The 27,084-nt window shown below is 35.9% G+C and overlaps 1 protein-coding gene across 1 annotated transcript in view; it reads right to left on the bottom strand.

The window, feature by feature from the left end:
* Nucleotides 1–6,829: 6,829 nt before the first annotated feature.
* The window catches only part of LOC118910076 (V-type proton ATPase subunit H-like), a 119,644-nt gene continuing 99,389 nt past the window's right edge, over nucleotides 6,830–27,084 (bottom strand). The window contains exon 7 of the mRNA XM_057498089.1: nucleotides 6,830–7,293. Coding sequence (XP_057354072.1) covers nucleotides 7,270–7,293 — 24 coding nt within the window. The 3' untranslated portion in view covers nucleotides 6,830–7,269. The remainder of the gene's footprint in view (nucleotides 7,294–27,084) is intronic.

Genomic DNA, 27,084 nt, shown 5'->3' with positions numbered 1-27,084 from the left:
AGGGCAGGCAGAGGGTGGCTCCTCCCACAAAGATCCAGCAGAAGCATTGTTGTTTGGCTCAGAAAGGGCCCACTGAGGCAAACTGCTGTCTGAAGTGGACTGAGATAAACCAATGCCAGCAGACAGACAGAAAGTTGGCCCCTCACATAGCTCAAAAACAGCAACCATGGCTCCATCAAAAAAGGAGAACCAGGTACAGGCAAGTAAAGTCTTGAGCTACTATGCACCACAGGATGCCTTCTTCATAAAGCCTTTATTCTCTAGACCAGGAGGCATAGTTGATCTATCTAATACAAAAAAATTAACACAGAAACCCAAACAAAATGAGGAAGCAGAGGAAGACATTCCAATCAAAACAACAGGATAAGACACCAGAAAGAGGGATGAATGAAATGGAGTTCACCAATCTTCTTGATAATGATTTCAAAGTACAGTCATAAATATGATCACTAATCAGCAGAAAAGTATTGACAATCCCAGGGATGACTTCAACAAAGAGATAAAAGATTTGAAAAAGAGCTACTCAGAGATGAAGAATACAGTAACTGAAATGAAAAATATAAAGGAGGGAATTAATAATTGCTGCAAGTAGAGGAGACAATCAATGAGATGGAAATGAGAGAACAGGAAAACAACAAAGCTAAGGAACAGAGAGAAAAGAATCCCTAGAAATTAAAGGATGTTAAGAGAGCTGTATGACAGCTCCAAAGGAAACAATATTTGCATAATAGGGGTACCAGAAGGAGAAAAGAGAGACAAAGTGGTAGAAAGTCTCTTTGAAAAATAATTGATGAAAACTTCCCCAATCTGGGAAAGGAAATAGTCACCCAGATCCTGGAAGTGCAGACAGCCCCTAACAAAATGAACCTAGGAAAACAAAACCAAGACATAATAACTAAATAGACAAATATGAACAATAAGGAGAGGGTAGTGAAAGAAGCCAGATAGAGAAAAATGATTATTTATAAGGGAAATATCATCAGGCTATAAGGAGATTTCTCAGCAGTAACTTTACAGTCCAGAGGGAGAGGCAATAAATATTTAATGTATTGAAACAGAAGGACCATTAACCCAAAATTCTATACCCAGCAAGACTGTCTTTCAAATTTGACTAGATTAAAACTTTCTCATATAAACAAAGGCTGAAGGAATTCACCACCACTAAACCAGCATTACATGGTAGGTTAAAGGGACTTTTGTAGATAGAAATATGCTTAAGCCTAAATAGTCTTTAACAGTGAAAAAAAAATGAACAATAAACATATTAGGCCAATTAATTACCAGGCAAGTATGAAATTAAAACAAAACCAAAATAGTAAAACCAACTATGCATAGAATCAGTTAAGTGGTACCAAAAAAATGCATATTATGATATCTTTGCTTCCTATAAGAGACTCATTTCAGACCTAAAAACATACATAAACTGAAAGTAAAGGGATGAAAAAAGATATTTCATGCAAATAATAGAGAGAAATAACAGTAGAAGCATTACTTAGACAAAATAGTTTTAAAACAAAGAAATTAACAAAAGACAAAGAACATACTACATAAATATAGAGATCAGTCCAACAAGAGGATATAACAATTATAAACATCTTTTTACCCAAAGCACTTAAATATGCAAAACAAATACTAACAGAACTAAAAGGGGAAATAGACCACAAAACATTCATAATAGGGGACTTTAACAAGCCATTTACATCACTGGACAGATTAACTAGACAGAAAATAAAAAAGGAAACAGAGGCACTGAATAACTTATTAGATTAGATGGTCTTAACAGCTATATATAAAACATCCACCCCCCAAAAGAAGCATACAAATTTTTCAAAAATGCACATGGAATGTTCTCCAGAATAGATGACACTAGGCCACAAAAGAGCTTCAATAAATTCAAAAAGATTGAAATTTTATAAAAATATAAAAAAATTTTTATCAAATTTTTTCATATCTCAAAGATACAAAACTTGAAATAAATTACATGAAGGAAACAAAAAAGCCCATAAACATATGGCAGCTGAACAACATGCTTCTAAATAATCAATGGATTACTGAACAAATCAAAGAAATCAAGTAATACATGGACACAAGTTAAAACAAAATTATAACAGTCCAAAATCTGTGGAGTGCTGAAAAAGCAGTTCTAAGAGGGAAGTATATAGCAACAGTCTACAATCACAATTAAAGAAACTAAGAAAAGAAAACAAATGAAATCCAAAGTTAGTAAAGGAAGTGACATAATAAAGGTCAAAACAGAAATAAATGAAATAGAGAAGAATAAAATAGAAAAGAAATCAATGAAACAAAGAGCTTGTTCTTTGAGAAGATAAAAAAACAAACTTCTAGCAAGACTTATCAAGAAAAAAAGGAGAAAACACAAACCAAATCAGAAACATAAAAAGAACAGACACAACAAATACCACAGAAATACAAAAAATTATTAGAGAGTTCTATGAAAAATTATATGCTAATAAATTATATAGCCTAGAAGAAATGGACAAATTCCTAGAAGAGTACTACCTTCCAAGACTGACCTAGTAAGAAACAGAAAATCTGAACAAACAAATTAGCAGTAACAAAATTGAATTGACAATGAAAAAACTTCCCCCCCAAAATTCCATACCGGATGTCTTCACAGCTGAATTCTATCAAACATTTAAAGAAAAGCTAATACCCATCCTTTTTAAAATACCAAAAAAGTAGAAGAGGGTGGGAAATTTCCAAACTCATTCTATGAGGCCAGCATTACTCTAATACCAAAACCACAGAAAGAAACTACAGAAATGGGAAATTATAGACCAATATCCCTGATGAACATAGATGAAAAAATCCTCAACAAAATATTACCAAACTGAATTTAAAAATACATCGAAAGGATAATCCATCATAACCAAGAAATATTTACTCCAGGCATGCAAGGTTGGTACAACATTTGTAAATCAACCAATGTGGTATACCACATTAAAAAAAGAGGGTTAAAACCACACAATCATTTCAATAAATGCTGAAAAAGAATTTGACAAAATTTAACATCTGTTCATGATAAAAACTCAACAAAATGGGTATCCAGTGTACATACCCAACATAATAAAACTTTTCCTCTAAGATCAGGAATAAGACAGGATGTCCACTCTCACCATTTTTAGTCAGCATAGTACTGGATGTCTTGTCCATGGCAATCAAACAACATAAAGAGATAAAATATATCCAAATTGGTAAGGAAGAAGTAAAACTGTCATTATTTGCAGATGACATGATATTATACAAAGAAAACCCTAAAGACCCCACCAAAAAACTATTAAAACTAATAACTGGATTCAGCAAAGTTGTAGAATACACAATCAATATACTGTTGCATTCCTAATATTATCAACGAACTGGCAGGAAGGGAAATCAGGAAAACAATTCCATTAACAACTGCATCAAAAAGAATTAAATACCTAGAATTAAGCCTAACCAAGGAGGTGAAAGAACTGTACTCTGAAAACTCTAAGACACTGATGAGGAAGATTGAAGAATACACAAATAAATGGAAATTATCCCATGTTCATGGATAGGAAGAGTTAATGTTGTTAAAATGCCCATCCTGCCCAAAGCAATTTACATATTCAGGGCAATCCCTATTAAAATACCAAAGATATTTTTCAGTGAGTTAAAGCAAATAATCTTAAAATTCTTATGTAACAACAAAAGACCTGAATGGCCAAAGCAATCCTGAGAGAGAACAAAGATGAGGTATTACACTCCCTGGCTTCAAGCTATACTACAAAGCTATGGTATATAGTATAAAACAGTATGGTACTGGCACAAGAACAGAACTATAGGTCAATGGGACAGAATAAAGAGCCCAAATATAAACCCACACATATGTGGTCACTTAATACACGATAAAGGAGCCATGAATATACAATGGGGAAAAGACAGTATCTTCAATAAGTGGTGTATTAGGAAAATTGAACAGTTACATGCAAAAGAACAAAACTGGATTACTAACTCCATACACGAAAGTAAATGCAAAATGGATTAAAAACTAAATGTAATACATGAAACCATAAAACTCTTAGAAGAAAACATAGGCAAAAATCTCTTGAATATAAGCATGCACAATTTTTTTTTCCTGGACACACTTCTCAGGCAAGGGAAACAAAATATGAAATTAAAAAATGGGATGAGTTTAATTCTTTGAAGAATTGTCTTTAAAAATGCCTCATAACATCATACCAGTCAATAATAGTACATTGCCATTTTATCAGTCATATTTGTTGATCTTGTATTAGTTAATTTCTTGCTTTCTGGAAAATGTATTCAGTAAATTTATTTTTAAAACCCTTAAAAAAAATGGGCCTTCATCAAACTAAAATCGTCAGTACATCAAAGGACACTAGTAACAGAACAAAGTGGCAACTTACAATATGGGAGAATATATTCATAAATGATTTACCTGAAAGGGATTAACATCCATTTATGTATATATTTTTATACATATTTTATATATATTATATTTATATTTATATGAAATATATAAAAATACCATAGGACTTAATACCACAAAAACAAACAACCTGATTGAATAATGGGCAGAGTACCTGAACAGAAAAAATACAGACAGCCAACAGGCACATGAAAAGATGCTCCACATTGCTAATCATCAGGGAAATGCAAGTTAAAACCACAATGAAATATCATCTCACACCAATTAGAATGACCATTATCAAAAAGACATTAAGAAATGCTGATGACAATGTGAAGAAAAGGGAACTCTCCTACACAGTTCATGGGAATGTAAATTGGTACAACCACATGGAAATCAGTATGGTGTTTCCTCAAAAAACTAAAAATAGAAATAATATTATAGGCCCAGTAATTCCACTTCTAGGAATTTACCCATAGAAAACAAAATCCCTGATTCAAAAAGATATAGGCATCCCTATATTTACTGCTGCATTATTTACAATAGCCAAGATATGGAAACAACCAAAACTGTCCATCAGTAGATGAATAGATAAAGAAGAGGTGGTACATATACACAATGAAATGCTATTCAGGAATAAAAAAGAAAGAAAACCTGCTTTTTGTGACAACACGGGTGGACCAGGAAGGTATTAAGCTAAGCGAAATAGGCCAGGAGGGGAAATACAAACACCATATGATTTCACTTATTTGTGGAATCTAAAAAGAAAACAAAATAAACAAAATAGCAATATACTGATAGACAATGAGAAGAGACTAGTGGTTACCATAGGAAAGGGGTTGGGGTGGGTGAGTATGGAGGGTGAGGGGAATAAAGGAGCACAAAATTCTCGATCATAATATAAATTGGTCACAGGGATGATAGAATAGCATGGAGAATACAGCCAATGATTCTGTAACATCTTTCTATGTTTACAGATAGCAACTGCACTAGTGAGAATGAGGATTTAATAATATGGGTAACTGTTGAACCATTGTGTTATATACTTGAAAATAATATAAGATTGTATATCAGCTATACTTCAACTTTTAAAAAGTTAGATAATAAATTAGAATTGACTGTGAAAAACTTATGATAAACCTCAGTTTTGCTGAGGTTGTTTTCCTAAAACACAAAAATGAGTGAGGAGGTGTCCTACCAAATATCAGACATTGGATTGTAAGTGGCTCCCAAAAAGAGGTGATGCAAAGGCAGTCAGATTCAATACCTGGAGGATTCAAGGTGTTAATTTGACAAATATTAAAACTTATAGTTTAGTGTGCAAAGTATTATGAATTCAAAAATACAATCTGGTATGAAGGGACAGGAGGAAGTAATTACCTTGTGTGGTTAAGTGCTCTCTTAGTAGAAGGATGGGTCCTGTCAATCATATGCAGGATTAGATAGAACTATTCTACCTGTTCTAAGATAAGGTTGTTCTGTTGGGTGAGCTATCAAGCTGTCTTGTAAATTAAGGCAGATAAATCCAGTAAGATAGGCCATTCTCCCCACTTCAACATGCTCTAAGTCAACAATAGATTGCTTGCAAGGAGATGAGACCACTAAGTAAATATCCTTACAGGGATATTCAGTCTTCCCTTTGGTTTGTGATTCTCTCATTCACCCAGGTGTAACTGCCCAAGTACCAACTGAAGTTCATTACAGGCCTGATCATTATGGTCTGGTTCACTGCAGATGATCCCCTAATAATGTCAAGGGATTCCACTGGGCCAATGAAAAAGGGTACAATGGAACAATGGGACAAAGGGTCTACAACCGTGCCTGGTGGAAGCTGGACACCAAAAGCCATAAAATGGATGCAGGATGGGCATTTTCATTTTTGTAGTCCTATTACCAAGCCCCTACCATACAAGATTCTTTTTCCCTTCAATAGTTCTGTTTGAATTCCTGAAATATTCTCTACCTAGTAGGGAACCCTAGATTTGAAGGTGTTTAGTGGAGGCTTTTTCTGTCTAAAATATACTTTAGAATTTTGACTGAAGTTGCATTTAATAGATTAGTGATCAACATATACCTTGAACCAAAGCAATAGATAAAACCCAAGCAAAGTATGTACCTGAAAGGAAAACTAAGGTGAAGGTGTATTCTCGTTTTGGTGGTGGTGGTGTTTACTTTTTTTTAAGTTTTTATGCTAGACTTCACCACTGATAGGCAATTCTAAATAGGTATATAAACCTCTACTACTAGAATGTATATGTATAGTGATTACTTCAAATGTTGCTATGGTGTGTGGGGCGTGATGGTGATTGGAGAATTAGCAGGAGAGATCCACATCTGAGGTAAGCAGAGGAAAGTAGGTATGACAACTCAGTGAGGTGTCATAGTAATTCAGAATAAAATACTTTATTTTCTGCTGGCCAGTCACTAAGTTTCCAAGATACAGATGATCCTAGAGAAGGTTGCTGAATAAAAAATTGAATATTTATAAAAAGAAGAATTTTCTAGTAAGAAGGTAAATATTTGTTATAATGTGTGTCTTGAGAAGAAAGGCTTAGGCAAAGAAACAACTGAGGATATAATAATCATGAAATCTTATTCAGTGATGAAAACATATAGGCACTCATTCATATAGTGACACCTACTGGGTGAGTTGGATAGTCCACAGTTATCATACTTACTTACATGGGACTTATATTCCTGTGTTAGAAAGAAATACACAGGCTCAATATGGTGTCACTTGTACTAGGCTAAGTAACCAAACACGGGCTTAACAATTAAATCCAATTACAGTTTCAAACTCCCACAGAAGTGCAGTCCATCAGGAACTTTCTTGTCAGCATCATTGATAAGATAATGTGTCACATGAACCTTCTCCATCTTCCCTAAAAGAAAATAAAGTGATCTGTATTATAAGGTCCCCTATTTTTCCACCTAAGGGAAAGTGACTCTGTGTGACACAATCCCTTCTTTTTTTGCTAACTTTCTCCATCCTCCTTCCCATAAAAACCTTCCATTATGCACAACTCCTTGGAGCATCTCTAATTGCTAGAGGGGGTGCTGCCTGATTCATGAATCACTTAATAAAAACAATTAGATCTTCAAATTTCCTTGGATGAACTTTGTTTTTAACACATGCTTCAGTTCTCAGCTTACCTCCCTATCCCAATATGTTCTCTCCTCCCCAGACAAGTTAGCACCAGCAGTACTTGAGGTCTGATGCAAGCCTTCCTTCCCCTGATCTCAGAAGACAGTTGGGAGCACCTGTGTGTGAGCACAGAGCCACAGGGCAAGGGAGAAAACTCAGGCCCGCCCCAACTGACCTATTTCTCAGTGTGTGTGTCTAGACCTTTCCCTGCGAAACCTTGAAGAGCCCCCTACAATCAGAGAACTGCTGTGTTTTTAACATCCACCTTCTACTGAAGAACAAACTCAGGCATTTTCAAAGTCAGGATTATTCTTTGTGTCTTACAGGATTTACCTAGAATTGTACAGAAGTGGGAAAGGTCCTCAAAGCCTTTCATGCAGTGCCCAAAAAGAGGGTTCACCAGTTAGGCCCCTGACAGAGAATGTCTGTGAGGATGAAGATGACATGGGGGCATGCACTGGGAAAGCCACACCACCTTCAGCCTGATGGGCAGCCAATCCTGTCCCCAGGATGGGATCTTCTAGAGTGTTAACAACACGATACTGTATTACTATTTTCTCGTCAAATGTATCTCAAACATTGTCCCAAAGACAGTTGGAAAAACAAAATTAAATAATGCAAGAAGAGAACTATTTTGAGAAAGGAGCTTAAAAATGAGAATGTAATGATACTCAGAAAATAGAATCAAATTGCACTCTCTTTAACTGCACAGCCAGCCCCCAGGAAAGTGCTCTTAGTTGTTCTACCTAGGATACACAGGATGCTGTTACTGGCTGAAGATGTGCTTTGATTTTACCCAAACTATTTAGGTGATTCTACCAAAAATAGCCCATTTCATTATGTCTGGTCTAAATACATTTATGGTATGTTTGGAGATAGACGTTCTGACAAACTGATGTCTGCATTCAATGTAATTCCATTCAGAATCTCAGAGGGCTTTTATTTGCTGGTGGGGTGGGGTGTTGGAAGTGAACAAGGTAATTCTAAAATATATAGGGGAATGCAAACAGTTTTATAAAGAAATCAAAATTGGACAAATTTTACTATAAGAAGTCATTGATTTAGCAAACAAAAAAATGAGAATGAGAGTAAATTCATTGAAACATCTAGTGAATAATAATGAGATATTTGTCTTTGGTTTCTTTTTGAAGTCAGCTTTATTGAGCTGTAATATACATATATATATGAGAACAATTAACTAATTTCAAGCATATAAATGAACTGTGGTAAATGTATACCTCATTTAACCAGCATCACAAATATGATACAGAATATTTCCATAACCACCCCCCCAAAATACTCTCACATCCTTGATAGCCAGTCCTATCCTCTGCCCACCCCAGCCCCAGGAAACCACTGATCCACTTTCTGTCACTGTAAGCTGTGCATTTCCTAGAACATGATATCCATGGAAGCAGACAGTACAGTCCTACTTGTCCAGCTCCTTTCACTCAGCATATGCATTTGAAATGTATTCATGGTGATACAGCTATCAGTGGTTCATTCCCGTCTAGTGCTGAGTGTCATTCCATGGTATGGCTATGCCACAGTTTATCTATTTACCAGCTGATGGATATTTGGGGTGTTTCTAGTCCAGGTCTACTAAATAAAGCTGCTATAATAATTCAGGTAGCTGTCTTTGTGTAGAAATATGTTTCATTTCTTTGGAGTAAATACTTAAAAGTAAAATTGTTGTGCCCCACTCCTAATGCCTAACTTTAAAAGAAACTGCCAAACCATGTTTCAAGGTGGCTGTATCTCATGGCCACCAGATACACGAAAAGATGTTCAACATCACCAAGCATCAGGGAATGCAAATCAAAACCACAATGAGACATCACCTCACACCAGTCAGAACAGTTAGTATCAAAATGACAAGAAATAATGAGTGTTGTGAGATGTGAGATGCAGAGAAAAGGGAACCCTCCTATACTGTTGGTGGGAATGTAAATTGGTGCAGCCACTATGGGAAACAGTATGGAGGTTTTTCAAAAAACTAAAAGTAGAAACACCATACAACTCAGTAATTCCACTTCTAAGCATCTACTCAAAGAAAACAAAAACACTAATTCAAAAAGATTGTATGCACCCTATGTATATTACAGCATTATTTACAATAGCCAAGATATGGAAGATATCATCCATCAATAGATGAATGGATAAAGATGTGGTACCTACAATGGAATATTACTTAGTCATGAGGAAGAAATCTGCCATTTGTGACAACATGGGTGGACCTAGAGGGCCTTATACTAAGTAAAATAAGCCAGGCGGAGAAAGACAGATACCATATTATTTTACTTATTTATGGAATCTAAAAACAAAACAAAACAAAATGAACACATTTAGCAGTAGACTTAGAGACACTGAGAATAGACTGGTGGTTATCATGGGGGAGGGGCCAGGGTGGATGGGTATGGAGGGTGGGAAGGGTGAGGGGGATGAAGGGGTACAAAAATTCTCAATCATATAATTGAGAATAATATATATAAATAATGTATATATATATAAGTTGGTTGCAGGGATAGTAGTACAGCATGGAGAATATAGACAATGATTCTGTAACATCTTCCTATGTTGACAGATAGTAACTACATTACATTAGTTGGGATTAGGACTTAATAATGTGGGTAACTGTTGAACCACTGTGTTGTATGCTTGAAACCAATAAAGATTGTATATCAAATACATTTAAATAATAAAATAAAATCTATTTCTTTAAAGAAACTGTGCAGAAAGTAATTAGTGAAATAATCATCACAAAATAATAAGCATCATAAAAAGGATAACAGATATTTTAGGATCTTCTCTTGCCAAGATGTTCCTCATATACTATCCTTAGATCTCAGTCAGCCTGGCAATTCACTATCATTATCTTCATTTAAAAACAATAAATAATTATTGCTGATGTAGGAGTGATATCCAGTATAGTTAGTCATTGTTTAACCTACATTTCCTTTTGAATGTACAACTTATATTTCTTCTTTTCTTTTTCTTTAGATGTTCACTTATTTCTAAATGGTATCTTTCATTTAGAGCATCTGCATTAGATAACAGCAGTGTCAAACTGCTATGTATCTTCAGCTCTTAAATACAAACATCTTACAGCATCATCTACTGCAATTATGCAGAAACAAAAGTGTTTCTAGGAACATAAGGTCTTGGAAATCGGACTGAACTAAGTTTTATATAACTGAAAACATATTGTACTTATTTGATCTTGAGCATTTCACTTTGAAATCATAAACTTAGTTCAGCGATCCTATTAGGGACACAATTAGAAGATATTTCCACAAAAAGGATAGTTGATGCCTATTAAGAAGGCAAGGGCAGTGGGTGGGGGAGCCAACATGGCGGCGTGAGTAGGACAGTGGGAATCTCCTCCCAAAAACATATATACTTTTGAAAATACAACAAACACAAGTAGCCCTAAAAGAGAGACCAGAAGACGCAGGACAGTGGCCAGACGGAAGCTACACCAGCGAGAACCCAGCGACTGGTGAAAGGGATAAGATACAAGCCCCGGCCCGGCGGGACCCGAGCGCCCCTCCCCCCAGCTCCCGGCGGGAGAAGAATAGGCAGAGCGGGAGGGAGACGGAGCCCAGGACTGCTGAACACCCAGCCCAAGCCACCCCCAGCAGAGCACAGACACAGTGCATGGGCAGAGGGCCCTGGATACTAGGGGAACAGGGAGTAAGACCTCTGAGCGGGTGCCGAAGCTGATGCCCCTGTGACAAAGAAAAGCGGGGGCTTTTTGAAAGTCTTAAAGGGACAGGGACTTAACAGCTTGATGGAAACAACCCAGGTCACAGTACAGCAGCTGGAAATTACAGGGAAAACCGGGTGCACTAACCCCCTGGGCAACAGCTCTGAGACCCCTCATGGAGGCAAACAGTCAAGCAGCTCCCCCATCCATTACCCCACCGGGCGCTGCGAAAGCAGAGAAGCAGCCTGAGACAAATTCCGCCCACAGAAAGGGAAATTTCTCCCTTCCCGCCAGGCAAGACACAAAGACCCACTCTACACGCAATTACCCAACACAAGCCACTAGGGGTCGCAGTTGTCCCAGTAAAGAAAGGCCAGTAGCAAGTGAAAATTTTGACCCTCCCAGCTGACAGTCAATAGCACCTGTCAACATGAAAAGGCAAAAAAATATGATCCAGACAAGAGTAACCCAGACAGCTTCAGCATCTGCTACATCTTCCCCTGAGAAGGAACCTGGGGAGACAGATTTAGCCAGTCATCCTGAAAAATAATTCAAAACAAAAGTCATAACCATGCTGATGGACTTGCAGAGAAATATGCAAAAACTAAGGAAGGAGAATACAGAAATAAAAAAATCTCTGGAAGGACTTCAAAACAGAATGGCCGAGATGCAAGAGACCATTGATGGACTAGAAAACAGAGAACAGGAACGCAGAGAAGCTGGTGCAGAGAGAGATAAAAGGATCTCCAGGAATGAAAGAATTTTAAAAGAGCAGAGTGACCATTCAAAAAGGAATAATATAGGCATTATAGGAATACCAGAAGGAGAGGACAGATAAAGGGATAGAAAGTGTCTTTGAAGAAATAATTGCCGAAAACGTCCCCAAACTAGGGTAAGAAATGGCTTCTCAGACCACAGAGGTACACAGAACTCCCATGACAAGGGATCCATGGAGGGCAACACCAAGACACATAATAATTAAAATGGCAAAGATCAAAGACAAGGACAGAGTATTAAAGGCAGCCAGAGAGAAAAAAAAGGTTACCTACAAAGGAAAACCCATCAGGCTATCACCAGACTTCTCAACAGAAACCCTACAGGCCAGAAGAGAATGGCATGATATACTTAATGCAATGAAACAGAAGGGCCTCGAACCAAGACTACTGTATCCAGCACGAATATCATTTAAATATGAAGGAGGGATTAAACAATTCCCAGACAAGCAAAAGTTGAGGGAATTTGCCTCCCACAAACCACCTCTACAGGGCATCCTACAGGGACTGCTCTAGATGGGAGCACTCCTAAAAAGAACACACAACAAAACACCCAACATATGAAAAAGGGAGGAGGAGGAATAAGAAGGGAGAGAAATAAAGAATCATCAGACTGTGTTTATAATAGCTCAACAAGCGAGTTAAGTTAGACAGTAAGATAGTAAAGAAGCTAACCCTAAACCTTTGGTAACCACAAACTTAAAGCCTGCAATGGCAATAAATTCATACCTTTCAATAATCACCCTAAATGTAAATGGACTGAATGCACCAATCAAAAGACAAAGAGTAATAGAATGGATAAAAAAGCAAGATCCATCCATATGCTGCTTACAAGAGACTCACCTCAAACCCAAAGACGCGCACAGACTTAAAGTCAAGGGATGGAAAAAGATATTTCAAGCAAACAACAGAGAGAAGAAAGCAGGTGTTGCAATTCTGGTATCAGATAAAACAGACTTCAAAATAAAGAAAGTAACAAAAGACAAAGAAGGACATTACATAATGATAAAGGGCTCAGTCCATCAAGAGGATATAACCATTATAAATATATATGCACCCAATACAGGAGCACCAACATACCTGAAACAAATATTAATAGAACTAAAGGAGGAAATAGAATGTAATGCATTCATTCTAGGAGACTTCAACACACCACTCACTCCAAAGGACAGATCCACCAGACAGAAAATAAGTAAGGACACAGAGGCACTGAACAACACACTAGAACAGATGGACCTAATAGACATCTACAGAACTCTACATCCAAAAGCAACAGGATACACATTCTTCTCAAGTGCACATGGAACATTCCCCAGAATAGACCACATACTAGGACACAAAAAGAGCCTCAGTAAATTACAAAAGATTGAAACCCTACCAACCAACTTTTCAGACCACAAAGGCATTAAACTAGAAATAAACTGTTCAAAGAAAGCAAAAAGGCTCACAAACACATGGAGGCTAAACAACACGCTCCTAAATAATCAATGGATCAATGACCAAATAAAAATGGAGATCCAGCAATATATGGAAACAAATGACAACAACAACACTAAGCCCCAACTTCTGTGGGACACAGCAAAAGCAGTCTTAAGAGGAAAGTATATAGCAATCCAAGCATATTTATAAAAGGAAGAGCAATCCCAAATGAACGGTCTAATGTCACAACTATCGAAATTGGATAAAGAAGAACAAATGAGGCCTAAGGTCAGCAGAAGGAGGGACATAATAAAGATCAGAGAAGAAATAAATAAAATTGAGAAGAATAAAACAATAGCAAAAATCAATGAAACCAAGAGCTGGTTCTTCGAGAAAATAAACAAAATAGATAAGCCTCTAGCCAGACTTATTAAGAGGAAAAGAGAGTCAACACAAATCAACAGTATCAGAAATGAGAAAGGAAAAATCACGACGGACCCAGCATAAATACAAAGAATTTTTAGAGAATACTATGAAAACCTATATGCTAACAAGCTGGGAAACCTAGGAGAAATGGACAACTTCCTAGAAAAATAAAACCTTCCAAGACTGACCCAAAAAGAAACAGAACATCTAAACAGACCAATTACCAGCAATGAAATTGAAGCGGTAATCAAAAAACTACCAAAGAACAAAACCCCTGGGCCAGATGGATTTACCTCGGAATTTTATCAGACATACAGGGAAGACATAACACCCATTCTCCTTAAAGTTTTCCAAGAAATAGAAGAGGAGGGGATACTACCAAACTCATTCTATGAAGCTAACATCACCCTAATACCAAAACCAGGCAAAGACCCCAACAAAGAAGAAAACTACAGACCAATATCCCTGATGAACGTAGATGCAAAAATACTCAACAAAATATTAGCAAACCGAATTCAAAAATACATCAAAAGGATCATACACCATGACCAAGTGGGATTCATCCCAGGGAAGCAAGGATGGTACAACATTCGAAAGTCCATCAATATCATCCACCACATCAACAAAAAGAAAGACAAAAACCACATGATCATCTCCATAGATGCTGAAAAAGCATTTGACAAAGTTCAACATCCATTCATGTTAAAAACTCTCAGCAAAATGGGAATAGAGGGCAAGTACCTCAACATAATAAAGGCCATCTATGATAAACCCACAGCCAACATTATATTGAACAGCGAGAAGCTGAAAGCGTTTCCTCTGAGATCGGGAACTAGACAGGGATGCCCACTCTCTCCACTGTTATTTAACATAGTACTGGAGGTCCTAGCCATGGCAATCAGACAAAACAAAGAAATACAAGGAATCCAGATTGGTAAAGAAGAAGTTAAACTGTCACTATTTGCAGATGACATGATACTGTACATAAAAAACCCTAAAGACTCCACCCCAGAACTACTAGAACTGATATCAGAATACAGCAAAGTTGCAGGATACAAAATCAACACACAGAAATCTGTGGCTTTCCTATACACCACCAATGAACCAACAGAAAGAGAAATCAGGAAAACAACTCCATTCACAATTGCATCAAAAAAAATAAAATACCTAGGAATAAACCTAACCAAAGAAGTGAAAGACTTATACTCTGAAAACTACAAGTCACTCTTAAGAGAAATTAAAGGGGACACTAACAGATGGAAACTCATCCCATGCTCGTGGCTAGGAAGAATTAGTATCGTCAAAATGGCCATCCTGCCCAAAGCAATATACAGATTTGTTGCAATCCCTATGAAACTACCAGCGACATTCTTCAATGAACTGGAACAAATAATTCAAAAATTCATATGGAAACACCAAAGACCCCGAATAGCCAAAGAAATCCTGAGAAAGAAGAATATAGTAGGGGGGATCTCACTCCCCAACTTCAAGCTCTACTATAAAGCCATAGTAATCAAGACAATTTGGTACTGGCACAAGAGCAGAGCCACAGATTAATGGAACAGACTAGAGAATCCAGACATTAATCCAGACATATATGGTCAATTAATATTTGATAAAGGAGCCATGGACATACAATGGCGAAATGACAGTCTCTTCAACAGGTGGTGCTGGCAAAACTGGACAGCTACATGTAGGAGAATGAAACTGGACCATTGTCTAACCCCATATACAAAAGTGAACTCAAAATGGATCAAAGACCTGAATGTAAGTCACGAAACCATTAAACTCTTGGAAGAAAACATAGGCAAAAACCTCTTAGACATAAACATGAGTGACCTCTTCTTGAACATATCTCCCCGGGCAAGGAAAACAACAGCAAAAATGAACAAGTGGGACTATATTAAACTGAAAAGCTTCTGTACAGCAAAAGACACCATCAATAGAACAAAAAGGATCCCTACAGTATGGGAGAATATATTTGAAAATGACACATCCGATAAAGGCTTGACGTCCAGAATATATAAAGAGCTCACACGCCTCAACAAACAAAAAACAAATAACCCAATTAAAAAATGGGCAGAGGAACTGAACAGACGGTTCTCCAAAAAAGAAATACAGATGGCCAACAGACACATGAAAAGATGCTCCACATCGCTAATTATCAGAGAAATGCAAATTAAAACTACAATGAGGTATCACCTCACACCAGTAAGGATGGCTGCCATCCAAAAGACAAACAACAACAAATGTTGGCGAGGCTGTGGAGAAAGGGGAACCCTCCTACACTGCTGGTGGGAATGTAAACTTCTTCAACCACTGTGGAAAGCAATGTGGAGGTACATCAAAATGCTCAAAACAGACATACCATTTGATCTAGGAATTGCACTCCTAGGAATTTACCCTAAGAATGCAGCAATCAAGTATGAGAAAGACCAATGTACCCCTATGTTTATCGCAGCACTATTTACAATAGCCAAGAATTGGAAGCAACCTAAATGTCCATCGATAGATGAATGGATAAAGAAGATGTGGTACATATACACAATGGAATACTATTCAGCCATAAGAAAAGGGAAAATCCAACCATTTGCAGCAACATGGATGGAGCTGGAGGGTATTATGCTCAGTGAAACAAGCCAAGCGGAGAAAGAGAAATACCAAATGATTTCACTTATCTGTGGAATATAAGAACAAAGGAAAAACTGAAGGAACGAAACAGCAACAGAATCACAGAACTCAAGAATGGACTAACAGGTACCAAAGGGAAAGGGACTAGGGAGGTTGGGTGGGTAGGGAGGTATAAGGGGGGGCAGAAAAAGAGGGGTATTAAGATTAGCATCCATAGCAGGGTGGGAGAAAGGGGAGGGCTGTACAACACAGAGAAGACAAGTAGTGATTCTATAACAGTTTGCTACGCTGATGGACAGTGACTATAAAGGAGTATATAGGGGGGACCTGGTATAGGGGAGAGCCTAGTAAACAAAGTATTCATCATGTAAGTGTAGATTAATGATTAAAAAAAAAAAAAAAAGCAGTTCTTATGTGGTGACCTCTAATGAGTTCTACACAATGATATAAAGGGCATATAAAAGTGTAGGCAAAGGGTCTGTTTGTGTTTATACAGAGGATCAAAGCCTAATTTGGCTACCCAGAAAATGAACCAAGATACGATATGAAAAAGAACTTCCAACATCAGCACTCTCGGGAAGACTCATGACAGAAGATGATCAGCAAAAAAAAAACTCCAACAAAGATCCATGCACTGTCACAGGTGTAGATGCACTCACCCCACCAGTTCCTGGACTTGCCATGGGAATGATGAAGGATATATCTAAGCTGGCCTGTGCATACAGTAAAACAAAAAATTGGACTGGATCTATACTGTTGGAACTCAACCAAGAATTAGGAGAAGTGCAAATTGTAGCACTCCAAAATCTTACAACCACAGACTATTTATCGTTAAAAGAACATATGGGATATGAACAGTCCCCAGGAATGGGGTGTTCTAGTTTATCTGAATTCTCTCAGACTGTTTAAGTTCAGTCGGACAATATCCACCATATCATAGATAAGTTTTCACAAATGCCTAAGGTGCCTAACTGGTTTTCTTGGTTTCACTGGAGATGGCTGGTAATTACAGGTATGCTTTGGTTAGGTAACTATATTCCTATTATGTTAATGTGTGTGCACAATTTAATTAGTAGTTTAAAACCTATCCATGCTGAAGTTACTCTACAAGAAGATATGTCAAAGAAATTATCAATCTTCCCAGGTTTTCTTCTGCCTGCTACTTCTATAGCTTTTCTTCTTCGTACCGAATCACAACCTTTAAATAGAACTCGTGCCACATGTCGAATTTACCGAGCATCATAATTCTTCCAAGTGGTAAAGACACCTCAAGACAAATGCTGGGCATAGAAGCCACAGGGCATAAATATGCAAAGAAGTAAAAAGCTAACCTTTTCAAACAATAAGGCTTCTCTCTCACTTACCAACTTAACATTTCCCTGTATGGCCCCGGAAGATGACTGGTTAGCCAGAGACGGGTAAGATTCCTCAAGGGAGGAACAACCTAAGACAGGCACAGTCGCAGGGGGCCATCTGGTGAGAAAATGGGGAGCAGCAGAGGTGAGGCTTAGAACCTCCCCCCTCATGTTCTGAGAGAAATCTTCTGCATACATGGATGTTTTATTGCCCTTGTCTAGCGCGGATTAACACATAGTCTACAGGCACACACCTGATCATCTACATTTGTGCTCTTACAACACTAAACTCTGTTTTCTACCTTTATCTCGTATCTACCTACCACTTCAGCATTTTATTAAAAATAATAATAATAGAGAAATGTGGTGTCCACATATAAATCAAGTTTAAAAATCAAATGAATATTCATATTTGCACTGACTGTGTATAGCTCATAATGCATGAACAAAACCGAAAGCTTCTGTGATGACTGCCCTTGCACTGTTCACCATGTAACTTATTCACTATGTAAGAATTTGTACTCCATGTAAGAATTTGTTTGTTATGCATCAGAAGATTGGAGACTGACGAAAATTAGGCTTGGGGTGGATTAATGATTGTCCATTGAGTATTGACCCCCCTATACAGAAATTTATTGTGGTTAACAACTATTTGATCAATAAATATGAGAGATGCCCTCACAAAATATATATATATATATATATATATATATATAAACACACTTCCAATGGTAAAATAAATAAGTAACCAGGATGTAATGTATAGCATAAGGAATATAGTCAAAATATTGTAACAACTTGGTATGGTGATAGCTGGTACCTAGAATTATCATGTATATAAATGTTGAATCACTGTGTTGTACACCTGAAACTAATGTAATGTAATACTGTTGTCAATTACCCTTCAATAAAAAAATAAAATAAAATAAAAAATAAATTAAAAAAAAAGAAGGCAAGGGCAAAAAATTCATGGGCAAAGGAAAATCTAATGAATTAAAAAAATGGCCACTGTATATTTGAAATAAATAAAGAAATTTTGATGAAGAAGAGTAACTGAAAGTAGGATGATTTACTAAAAATACAAAAAATATTAAACTGTACATTTTAAGAACACACCAGTTACTCTTCTAAAAACTGGAAGCACTGGAGTCCTCTGTGCTATTAGTAGAACAGAAACATGCTTTGGAGATACCATTCTCCTTAACCAGTGGCATTCAGCCAAATATAAAATGAAAAATTATATCTACGAAAATGGTCTTTATGTATAGTAAAATTCATTGTATCCTCAAGTTTGTTCATTTTAATATACACTATTCTAATATGAGATCATTTTGTCTTCCTACATAAAATTCAATAGTTAAAATTGTTATAAATATTAGAATGCTCCTCCCTATTTCATCTACTGCCCTGACATAGTCAATATAGGAACAAATTATTCGATAGAAAGAACTATGCTTCATTAATACTTAAAATAACATTTGCACCCTAGTCTATTATCTTGTTGTATTTAATCACAAAACTCCTCTTTATGTAGCCAATAGACAGAAAATAATCCAATGCAACATAAAGAGAGCATTTATCCTGGAAGCAAAATGTGGTTTGTCACTATTTTGTACAGTAGATCTCTAGGTTTTGTCAATCTTGCATAACTAAAACTTTGTACCCTTTGATTAACACCTTTCTGTTTCCCCCTCCCCTAATCCCTGGCACTGTTCTATTCTGTGTTTCTATGGGTGTGACTAGTTTTGATTCCTCTTATAAGAGGTATCGTGTTGTATTTGTCCTTTTGTCTCTGACTTATTTTACTAGTGTAATATACTAAAAATCCATCCATGTTATCATAAATGGATTTATTTTTTAAGCCTGAATAATATTCCATTACATGTATAAATACCATTTTCTTTATCCATTCATCCTTTGATAGATATTTAGATTGTTTCCATTATTAGCTGTTGTAATGTTACAATGACCATGGAGTGCAGTTATCTCTTTGAGATACTGATTTCAATTCCTTCAGATATAAAGCCAGAAGTGGAAGTGATGGGTCATATAATATTTCTATTTGAAGTTTTTGAGGAACTTCCATACTGTTGTCCATGGTGGCTGTACCAATTTACATCCCCACCAACAATGCAGGAGAGTTCTCTTTTCTCCACATATTTACACTTACTTTTTAATTTTTTTCATAATAACTATCCTAATAAGTGTGAGATGACTTCTTATGGTGGTTTTAATTTGCATTGCCTGATGATTAGTGATGTTGAGCACATTTTCATATACCTGTTGGCCATTTGTATGTCTTCTTTTGGGAAATAACAATGCAAGTCCTTTGCCCATTTTTTAATCAGACTGGGTTTTTTTCTATTAAATTATAGTTCCCTATACATTTTGGACTAATCAGATATATATTTGCAAATATTTTCTCCCATTCCATAGATTGCTTTTATGTTTTGTTGATAGTTTCCTTTGCTGTGCAGAAGCTTCTTAGTTTGATGTAGCTCTAATGGTCTATTTTTGCTTTTGTTGCCTATGCTTTTTGTGTCATATCAAGAAATCACTGAAAAAAACTAATGTCAAGATTTCCTCTATGCTTTTCTTCTAGTAGTTTTATGGTTTCATACCTTAATGCTGTATTATATGTTAAAAATTTGCTAAGAGGGTAGATCTTATCTTAAGTATTCTTATCACAAATAATAATCATTCTAACAATAATACAGAGGGTGGGGGAAAACTTCTGGAGGGGATGGATATGTTTATGGCATAAATTGTAGTGATGGTTTTATGGGTGTATAATTATCTTCAAACTCATGAAGTTGTATACATTAAATGTATAGGCTTTGTATGTCAACCATACCTCAGTAAGTATGTAATTTGTCAAAAAAGAATGTAATTTGCCAAATTTTCAAATGACCAAAAAAATTAAGAATAAGTCCTAGGCTAACAAATCCTTCAAGTATCCCTTCCTCCTTCCCACTCCCACTTTTTTGGATCACAAACTGTCTTGAAAACTATAGGAAAATCAAAAAGTGTATTTTTATATAGATTGTGAATAATCATGTCAGTAGCAGAACTGGTATTACAATGCCCTACTATTTGCAAGGCCATGCAAACATCAATCATTTACTCCTCAGAAAGGAATTTAATCCAAAAAGGACCATGTACAATAAGAATCACTAAAGAAAGGCAATGTAAGTAGATCTTTAGGTACAAATATCTTAGGCACCTCAAACTCTCCTTTACTTTTATAAAGATATACTGAAATAAAATTCACTTTCAAAGCTGTGAATAAAATTATAAACATTCCAAGGGCTAAAGGCTACATTTTTGGATACCAAAAATCCTCTTTGAATAGTGATTCACAAAAGCATGGAATCATGCTTAAAAGTAAAAAGCAGAAATGTCCTGTTTCCATGGCTTTAAACATTAGTATTACTCAATATTAGTAAGACCAGTAATTGTTATCAGAATATAAAGCATTTACTGATGAGAACTATGTGCATTTTAAATGGGAATTAGAACTTTTCATATGCTACATTCTATTAAACCCATCTGTAAATACATTTGATGAAAAACATAAAATTAACAAGGATTTTGTTTGTTATTAAAGATTTTACACCTAATTGTTTTTTGTGATATTCCTCTGATATAACAAAAATTATATAAAATAATACACAATTTAAAATAATAAAGGGAAAGATAAAGAAACACACTTTGTCACAGGGATGTCTCATTAGTCATGGAAAAGAAAGGTGAGAAGTTGACAGAAGCAATGACAATTTTTAAAAATATATTTGACTGATTGGTCAAATTATATATGACCTGATACCTTAGCTTTATAAGAAAAAAGAAGTCCAGATATTTTTGACTATTATAAAAGTGTATTTATTTCAGAAATTATTGCAAATAGTTTTTTGAAATTAAGAAGCCACACTGAAGATAGAAACAAAGTTGGGAGGGAAAGTCTCCTAGATTTAAGAGTCCTATAAATTAAAAAATCAAAGAGCAGCCTGTAGATCTGAGGTTAAAAAATATTCCATAGCTTGTTATCGATGGGGGAAAAAAACTCTTCAAATATCTAATTAGCACCTGTGTCACAGACACTCATAATTGAGAGAAATCTCTGAATAAAACATCAGATTGTAGCTCAGGAGCAGCATAACTAAATAACTGGACTTTTTCATGTTGAGGAATTCATATTTCACACTGAAATTCTGACCAGTGAAACTAAGATTTCTATTTCAAACTAAGGTTTATGGGATTTCAAACTGATTTTTGAAACTAGCCATACATCAATAAACAGTGAAAGTGTACTACAGTAGAAGTCGGTGGTCTGAGTTCTAATAATAATACCACAGATTTTTAATCTTAAGCAAGTCATTTAATTAATATTAGATTTTTTCATTCATAAAATGAGAGGTGAGATCATGATCTCAGAGTTCCTGACATAGTTAAATGTCTATCAGCTTGTTTCATAAATGAGTAATAATCACATTTATCAATTACCTTCTATAAAATGCTTATTCTCTGTCAAGCAATGAACAAGTCTCTTTGCATCCAGTATCTTAACCCACAGCAGAAATATCTTCATTTCAGTGGTGTGGAAACAGAGGCTCAGGGTGGGCAATCTGGCCAGTGGTGACAACTAATGAGTCCAGAGCTAGGCCTCCAGCTGAGCTGTCTTCCTGCCCACCTGCCAACTCAATTATACATTCTTATTTTTATCCTACTGACGACAGAATAGTCATCCAACCTGCATGACAAAGCTTAAAACAATAGTTCACCTATTACATAATGACATTTAAAAGGCTTCTATTTGAACCATAACCATCAGTGATTCACCAAGGAAGTTCTCTTTACTTACAGCTGTTTCAAGGATATGAGTGCTTTAAATGTTTGCTCATCTAGGGCTTGAATTTCATTCTTGTACAGGTACTTGAAAAACATATAAAATCCTATTAAATAATAAATTAGTATAGCTATTACACATCTTAGATCAGGAGTTTTTAAACAGCAGCGTGAATCGAAGGAGCTTTGGGACGTTCGTAGATTCCCTAGAAAATACACGGAAGCTTTGATTTCACTTAAATATGTTAGGTTGTTTGGGTAAGAGAGTTACAAGGCTCTCATCGGATTTTTAAAGGGACCCTTGATCCTAAATATTAAAAATCACTTCCTTAGACTCTAGAACTTGGAATCACTGTGGAAAATCTCTGACTAATGAAGTTGTAGACTGGGTAGTAACTTCTACTCTAATGAGGTACTATGTTCTAGAGAGCAGCTTCTCCAAGAAAAGAAAAGTTTGACTATTACAATTTAAAAAACCCATTCTACTATACTGAATATGTTGAACTGGAAGTTTCATCTGCAAAGCTGGCAGGATCACCACAGCACTCATCAGAAAGGGAATGAAAACAGTAAGGGACCTGCAGGATGTGCTTTGGTTCTTTGTGGCTGCTGCTGAAAGTCTACAGGAAAGGATACAAAGACGATGTGTAGCCAATCTGGCCAAAATAGCTGATGGAAACAGCTTATGCAACAATCACTTTCTGTGTCCTTTCTTCACCAACAAGATGGCAAAGCTATTTCATCTCTAAATCTCTATGGCTTTGTGAAGGTCACAAAAGTGAAACTCTGGGTCTTTTCTCCTTGTGCTTCTGGGTGTTTGAGGTGATCAGAGTTCCTGAAAGTTTCTCTGGACTGAGCCTGAGCCCAAGCCACAGCTTCTAGGGTTTCTGAGTGCAACCGAGCTGCCGGGTCGTTTGTTAGAAACCCCAACTCCTGAGCCCACCCACACACTACTCAGTCCAGTTTTGGAGGTGAGGCCTCAAAATCTGCATCCTTACGTTTCTCAAGGGGATTCTCATGCAGTCCATCTGCAGATGACCTGGAAACTGAAGAAATCATAGAAATCACAACTCTAGCTGAACACGAAGAAGGATTGCTTTTCCAAAATTTGTTTAGTGAAGCTTTGGAAGTTGCAAATTTTCACTCCCCAGATTAGAACTCCTGTTAGTTTCTCAGAGCAGTAGTGACCGGGGGGGATTTATGCCTAACCATAACCAGAGATTTTTTCCTCAGCATTATTTGATACAATGAAAGATCTTGCTTTGACCCTAGAGCTACATGTCAGAATGGCAAAAAAAAAAGAATTTTCTAGAATCATATTTCTTCAAGTAGCTTATGAGGAGCACTGAGCTGTGGTCTCAAAAATCACAATTGTTTCTCAACTGCAGAAGTTGTTGGAAATAGTATTTCTTAGACATAGTATTTCTTAGATATGACTTAGAAATAGTATTTCTAAGGCATCATTTTGACCTCTACTTCAGGCCTTATGCTGATATCTGGGACCTGTCCTCCAAAAATTCTAATTTAATAATGGATCTGGCATGTGGAATAAGCATTAGGATTCTTCACAGCTCCACAGGAGACATGCAGTGAGTTTGAAAACCTCTATTCCAAGGATAAAGTTCTTTTGTAAATGTATCTTATAAATTCCAAAGAATTCATTCATACACAGGTCCCTCAGACTTATTAGGACATCAAGGAACCACATTACTTTTAGGGTTTCCTATATTGAAACATAAAGAAATTGACCCATTTTCTATAGAGAGGTGTTTAAACCTTTCATAGATTTTTAAATTGTTATTTAAATAATGATGAATTTTTCATAAATATTAAACTAAGTTTTCAAATATTCATTAAGGAGTCTCAAACTGAAAATGTCCATAATACTGTATCTCATATATACAGATTCATTTTAGACTTTTACAGAAAATGATACAGAAAAAGTGACCAGAGAATAGTGAAAAAAGAAGCAAATAGAACTTCTGTAGCTAGATCTGTACATGCCAATTAGATCAATAAAGAAAAATTCAAGATGTATGGCTACCTGTGTTATTATCAGCAAGAGAACCTCTGGTTTGCAGTAGGACAATGAATTCAAACCACTCTGTATACCCTTCAAAACCATACAGCTCAACAAAGAGGAAAAACCAAATCAGCCAGAACACAACCTATGCCAAGACTAAGAGAAAAAGAAGTTACTTAGTAACTTCAGTTGGCATTTAGGTGGGGAATGCTGAAGCCGCCAGTGAGGTACAGAATCTACTTTGCAGAAGAGTCAGTAGGAGATTTCACAAATCAGGGGTGGGAGAGCAGGTGGCCCAGAAAGCCAAAATTCCAACCCTGAGGAAAACCCATCTGAGCCCTAGTTCCTGGGGAACTGAAAATAGGGGCTGGAAAAGCTAATAGAGGGAGGCCCCCTACAAGCACGAGGTATCTTGTAGAAGACTGGTATTCAAGGGAAAGAAGAAAGCAAGAAGCCAAAGGGTCATGGAGAAATAAGAAAGTATCACAGAATCTAAAGACACACCAGAAAGGCTGTATTTATTAAGGAGATTGTGCTTCAAATCAAATGTTAATATCTAAGCTGGAGAAAAATTGGGTGAATGCAATAAATTAATCTTACCTATGAGTATCAAGGTAAAATTAACAAAAACACTAGCAATGAATTCACCATTTAGTAGTTCTAAGGAGCAATATCACAATTATCTTCTCAAATAGTGAAAAAACCCACACTGACAGTGATCTGTATTTCCAGATGCCATGAGAATATGCCTGGAAATTGCAAAAGAATCAGTGTCAAAATTACTGCAAACAGGAGAATTTAGTAAGATTGCAAAATATAAAATTAACATATAATACCAATGGCCTTGGTGTATACAAAATAAAACCAAATAGAGGATATAATAAAAAAGAATATTCCACATATAACAGTAACAGAAAAAAAACTAGAAATATGCAAACCTATATGAAAGGAAATAAAACAAATGGAAAGACATTTTGGATAAGATATCTCAGAACCAAAATACAGCATTTTCCCTAGTTAATACAAATATTTAATGTGAGTCCAATAAAAATAACACATTATTCTATAGGTATATAAATTTATTCTAAAGTTCATATGGAAAAATAAACACACAAGAATAGCTCGATACATCCTAAAAATAAAGAGCAATGAGGGAGACAAGCTATAACATGTATTTAAAAGACTCAATAAACCCTCTGTAATTAAACCAGTATGATGTTGCACATGAAAAATTCAGTGGGGAAAAATCCAGAAGGTCCATCAGTAGAACTAACTATATATGCAATTTAGTATATAATACCCAGTCATTTTCAAATAATTGGTGTTAAGAAAACAAGGTGAACTCTTTTTTTTAATGTAATGGGGAAAACCTTTCTAACTATGACTCCCAATCCAGAAGCAGCAGAAAGATGATAATTTTTTAAGAAAAAATTAAATGGCAAAAATATCCATCTTCAAGTCATACAAAAGAGGAAACATATCAAGAACCACTATCACAAAGATTAAAATTTGAGTAGAAAAACAAAAATTCAATGTAAAATGGGAAAAAGCCATGACCAGACTGTACACATTTAAAAAACATAAAAATGACTCAAACACATGAGAAGTTCTTAAGCTACACTCATAAGAGCAACACAAATTAAAACTATACTGGGATTATCATTTCTACCCTACCAACCTGAGGTAAAAATTCTAAATCCTGTCAACATAATCACTGTTGAGATTGTACGGAAGCAAATGCTATCTTGCGCATTTCTAGTGAGAATGCAAAATGGTACAACTCTTAGGGAATGGAATTTTCCAGTATACAAATAAACTAAGTATTCATTTATCTTTTGACATAGTAATCCCATTTCCAGGGCTAAAGATACCTCTCTATAAATGAAAATGACACATGCACAAGATTATTCAGTAATTTAACAAATCACTGAAAACTCCTCAGATGTTTATCAGTAAGATTGGACTGAATAAACCATGATACTGTCACACAGTTGAGTACAATGAAGCCATAAAAAATAGGAAAGATCTTTATATACAGGGATTTCTAGTATTTATTGAGTGAAAATAAAAAAAGCAAAACTTTTCACATATTGTATACATTTTTGTACAATAAATAAGGAAGAAAAAGATTTATTTATCTTTGCAGAAAGAACATGGGCATAATAAACTAAAAACCAATAACTAAGATTTTGCATTGGTGGGGATAGAGAGGTTGAAATTGGTTAGAGAAAAGAGGATATAAACAAATATTTCACTGGGCATATTTTTTATGTAACTTAACTTTTTAGCCATATTAATAATTAACATGTTCAAATATATGATTAAAAAATAAAAATGCAAAGTTAAAGTG

Source organism: Manis pentadactyla, chromosome 3, assembly GCF_030020395.1.
Source record: "Manis pentadactyla isolate mManPen7 chromosome 3, mManPen7.hap1, whole genome shotgun sequence".
Classification (NCBI taxonomy): domain Eukaryota; kingdom Metazoa; phylum Chordata; class Mammalia; order Pholidota; family Manidae; genus Manis; species Manis pentadactyla.
This window is presented reverse-complemented; position numbering and strand designations above follow the sequence as displayed.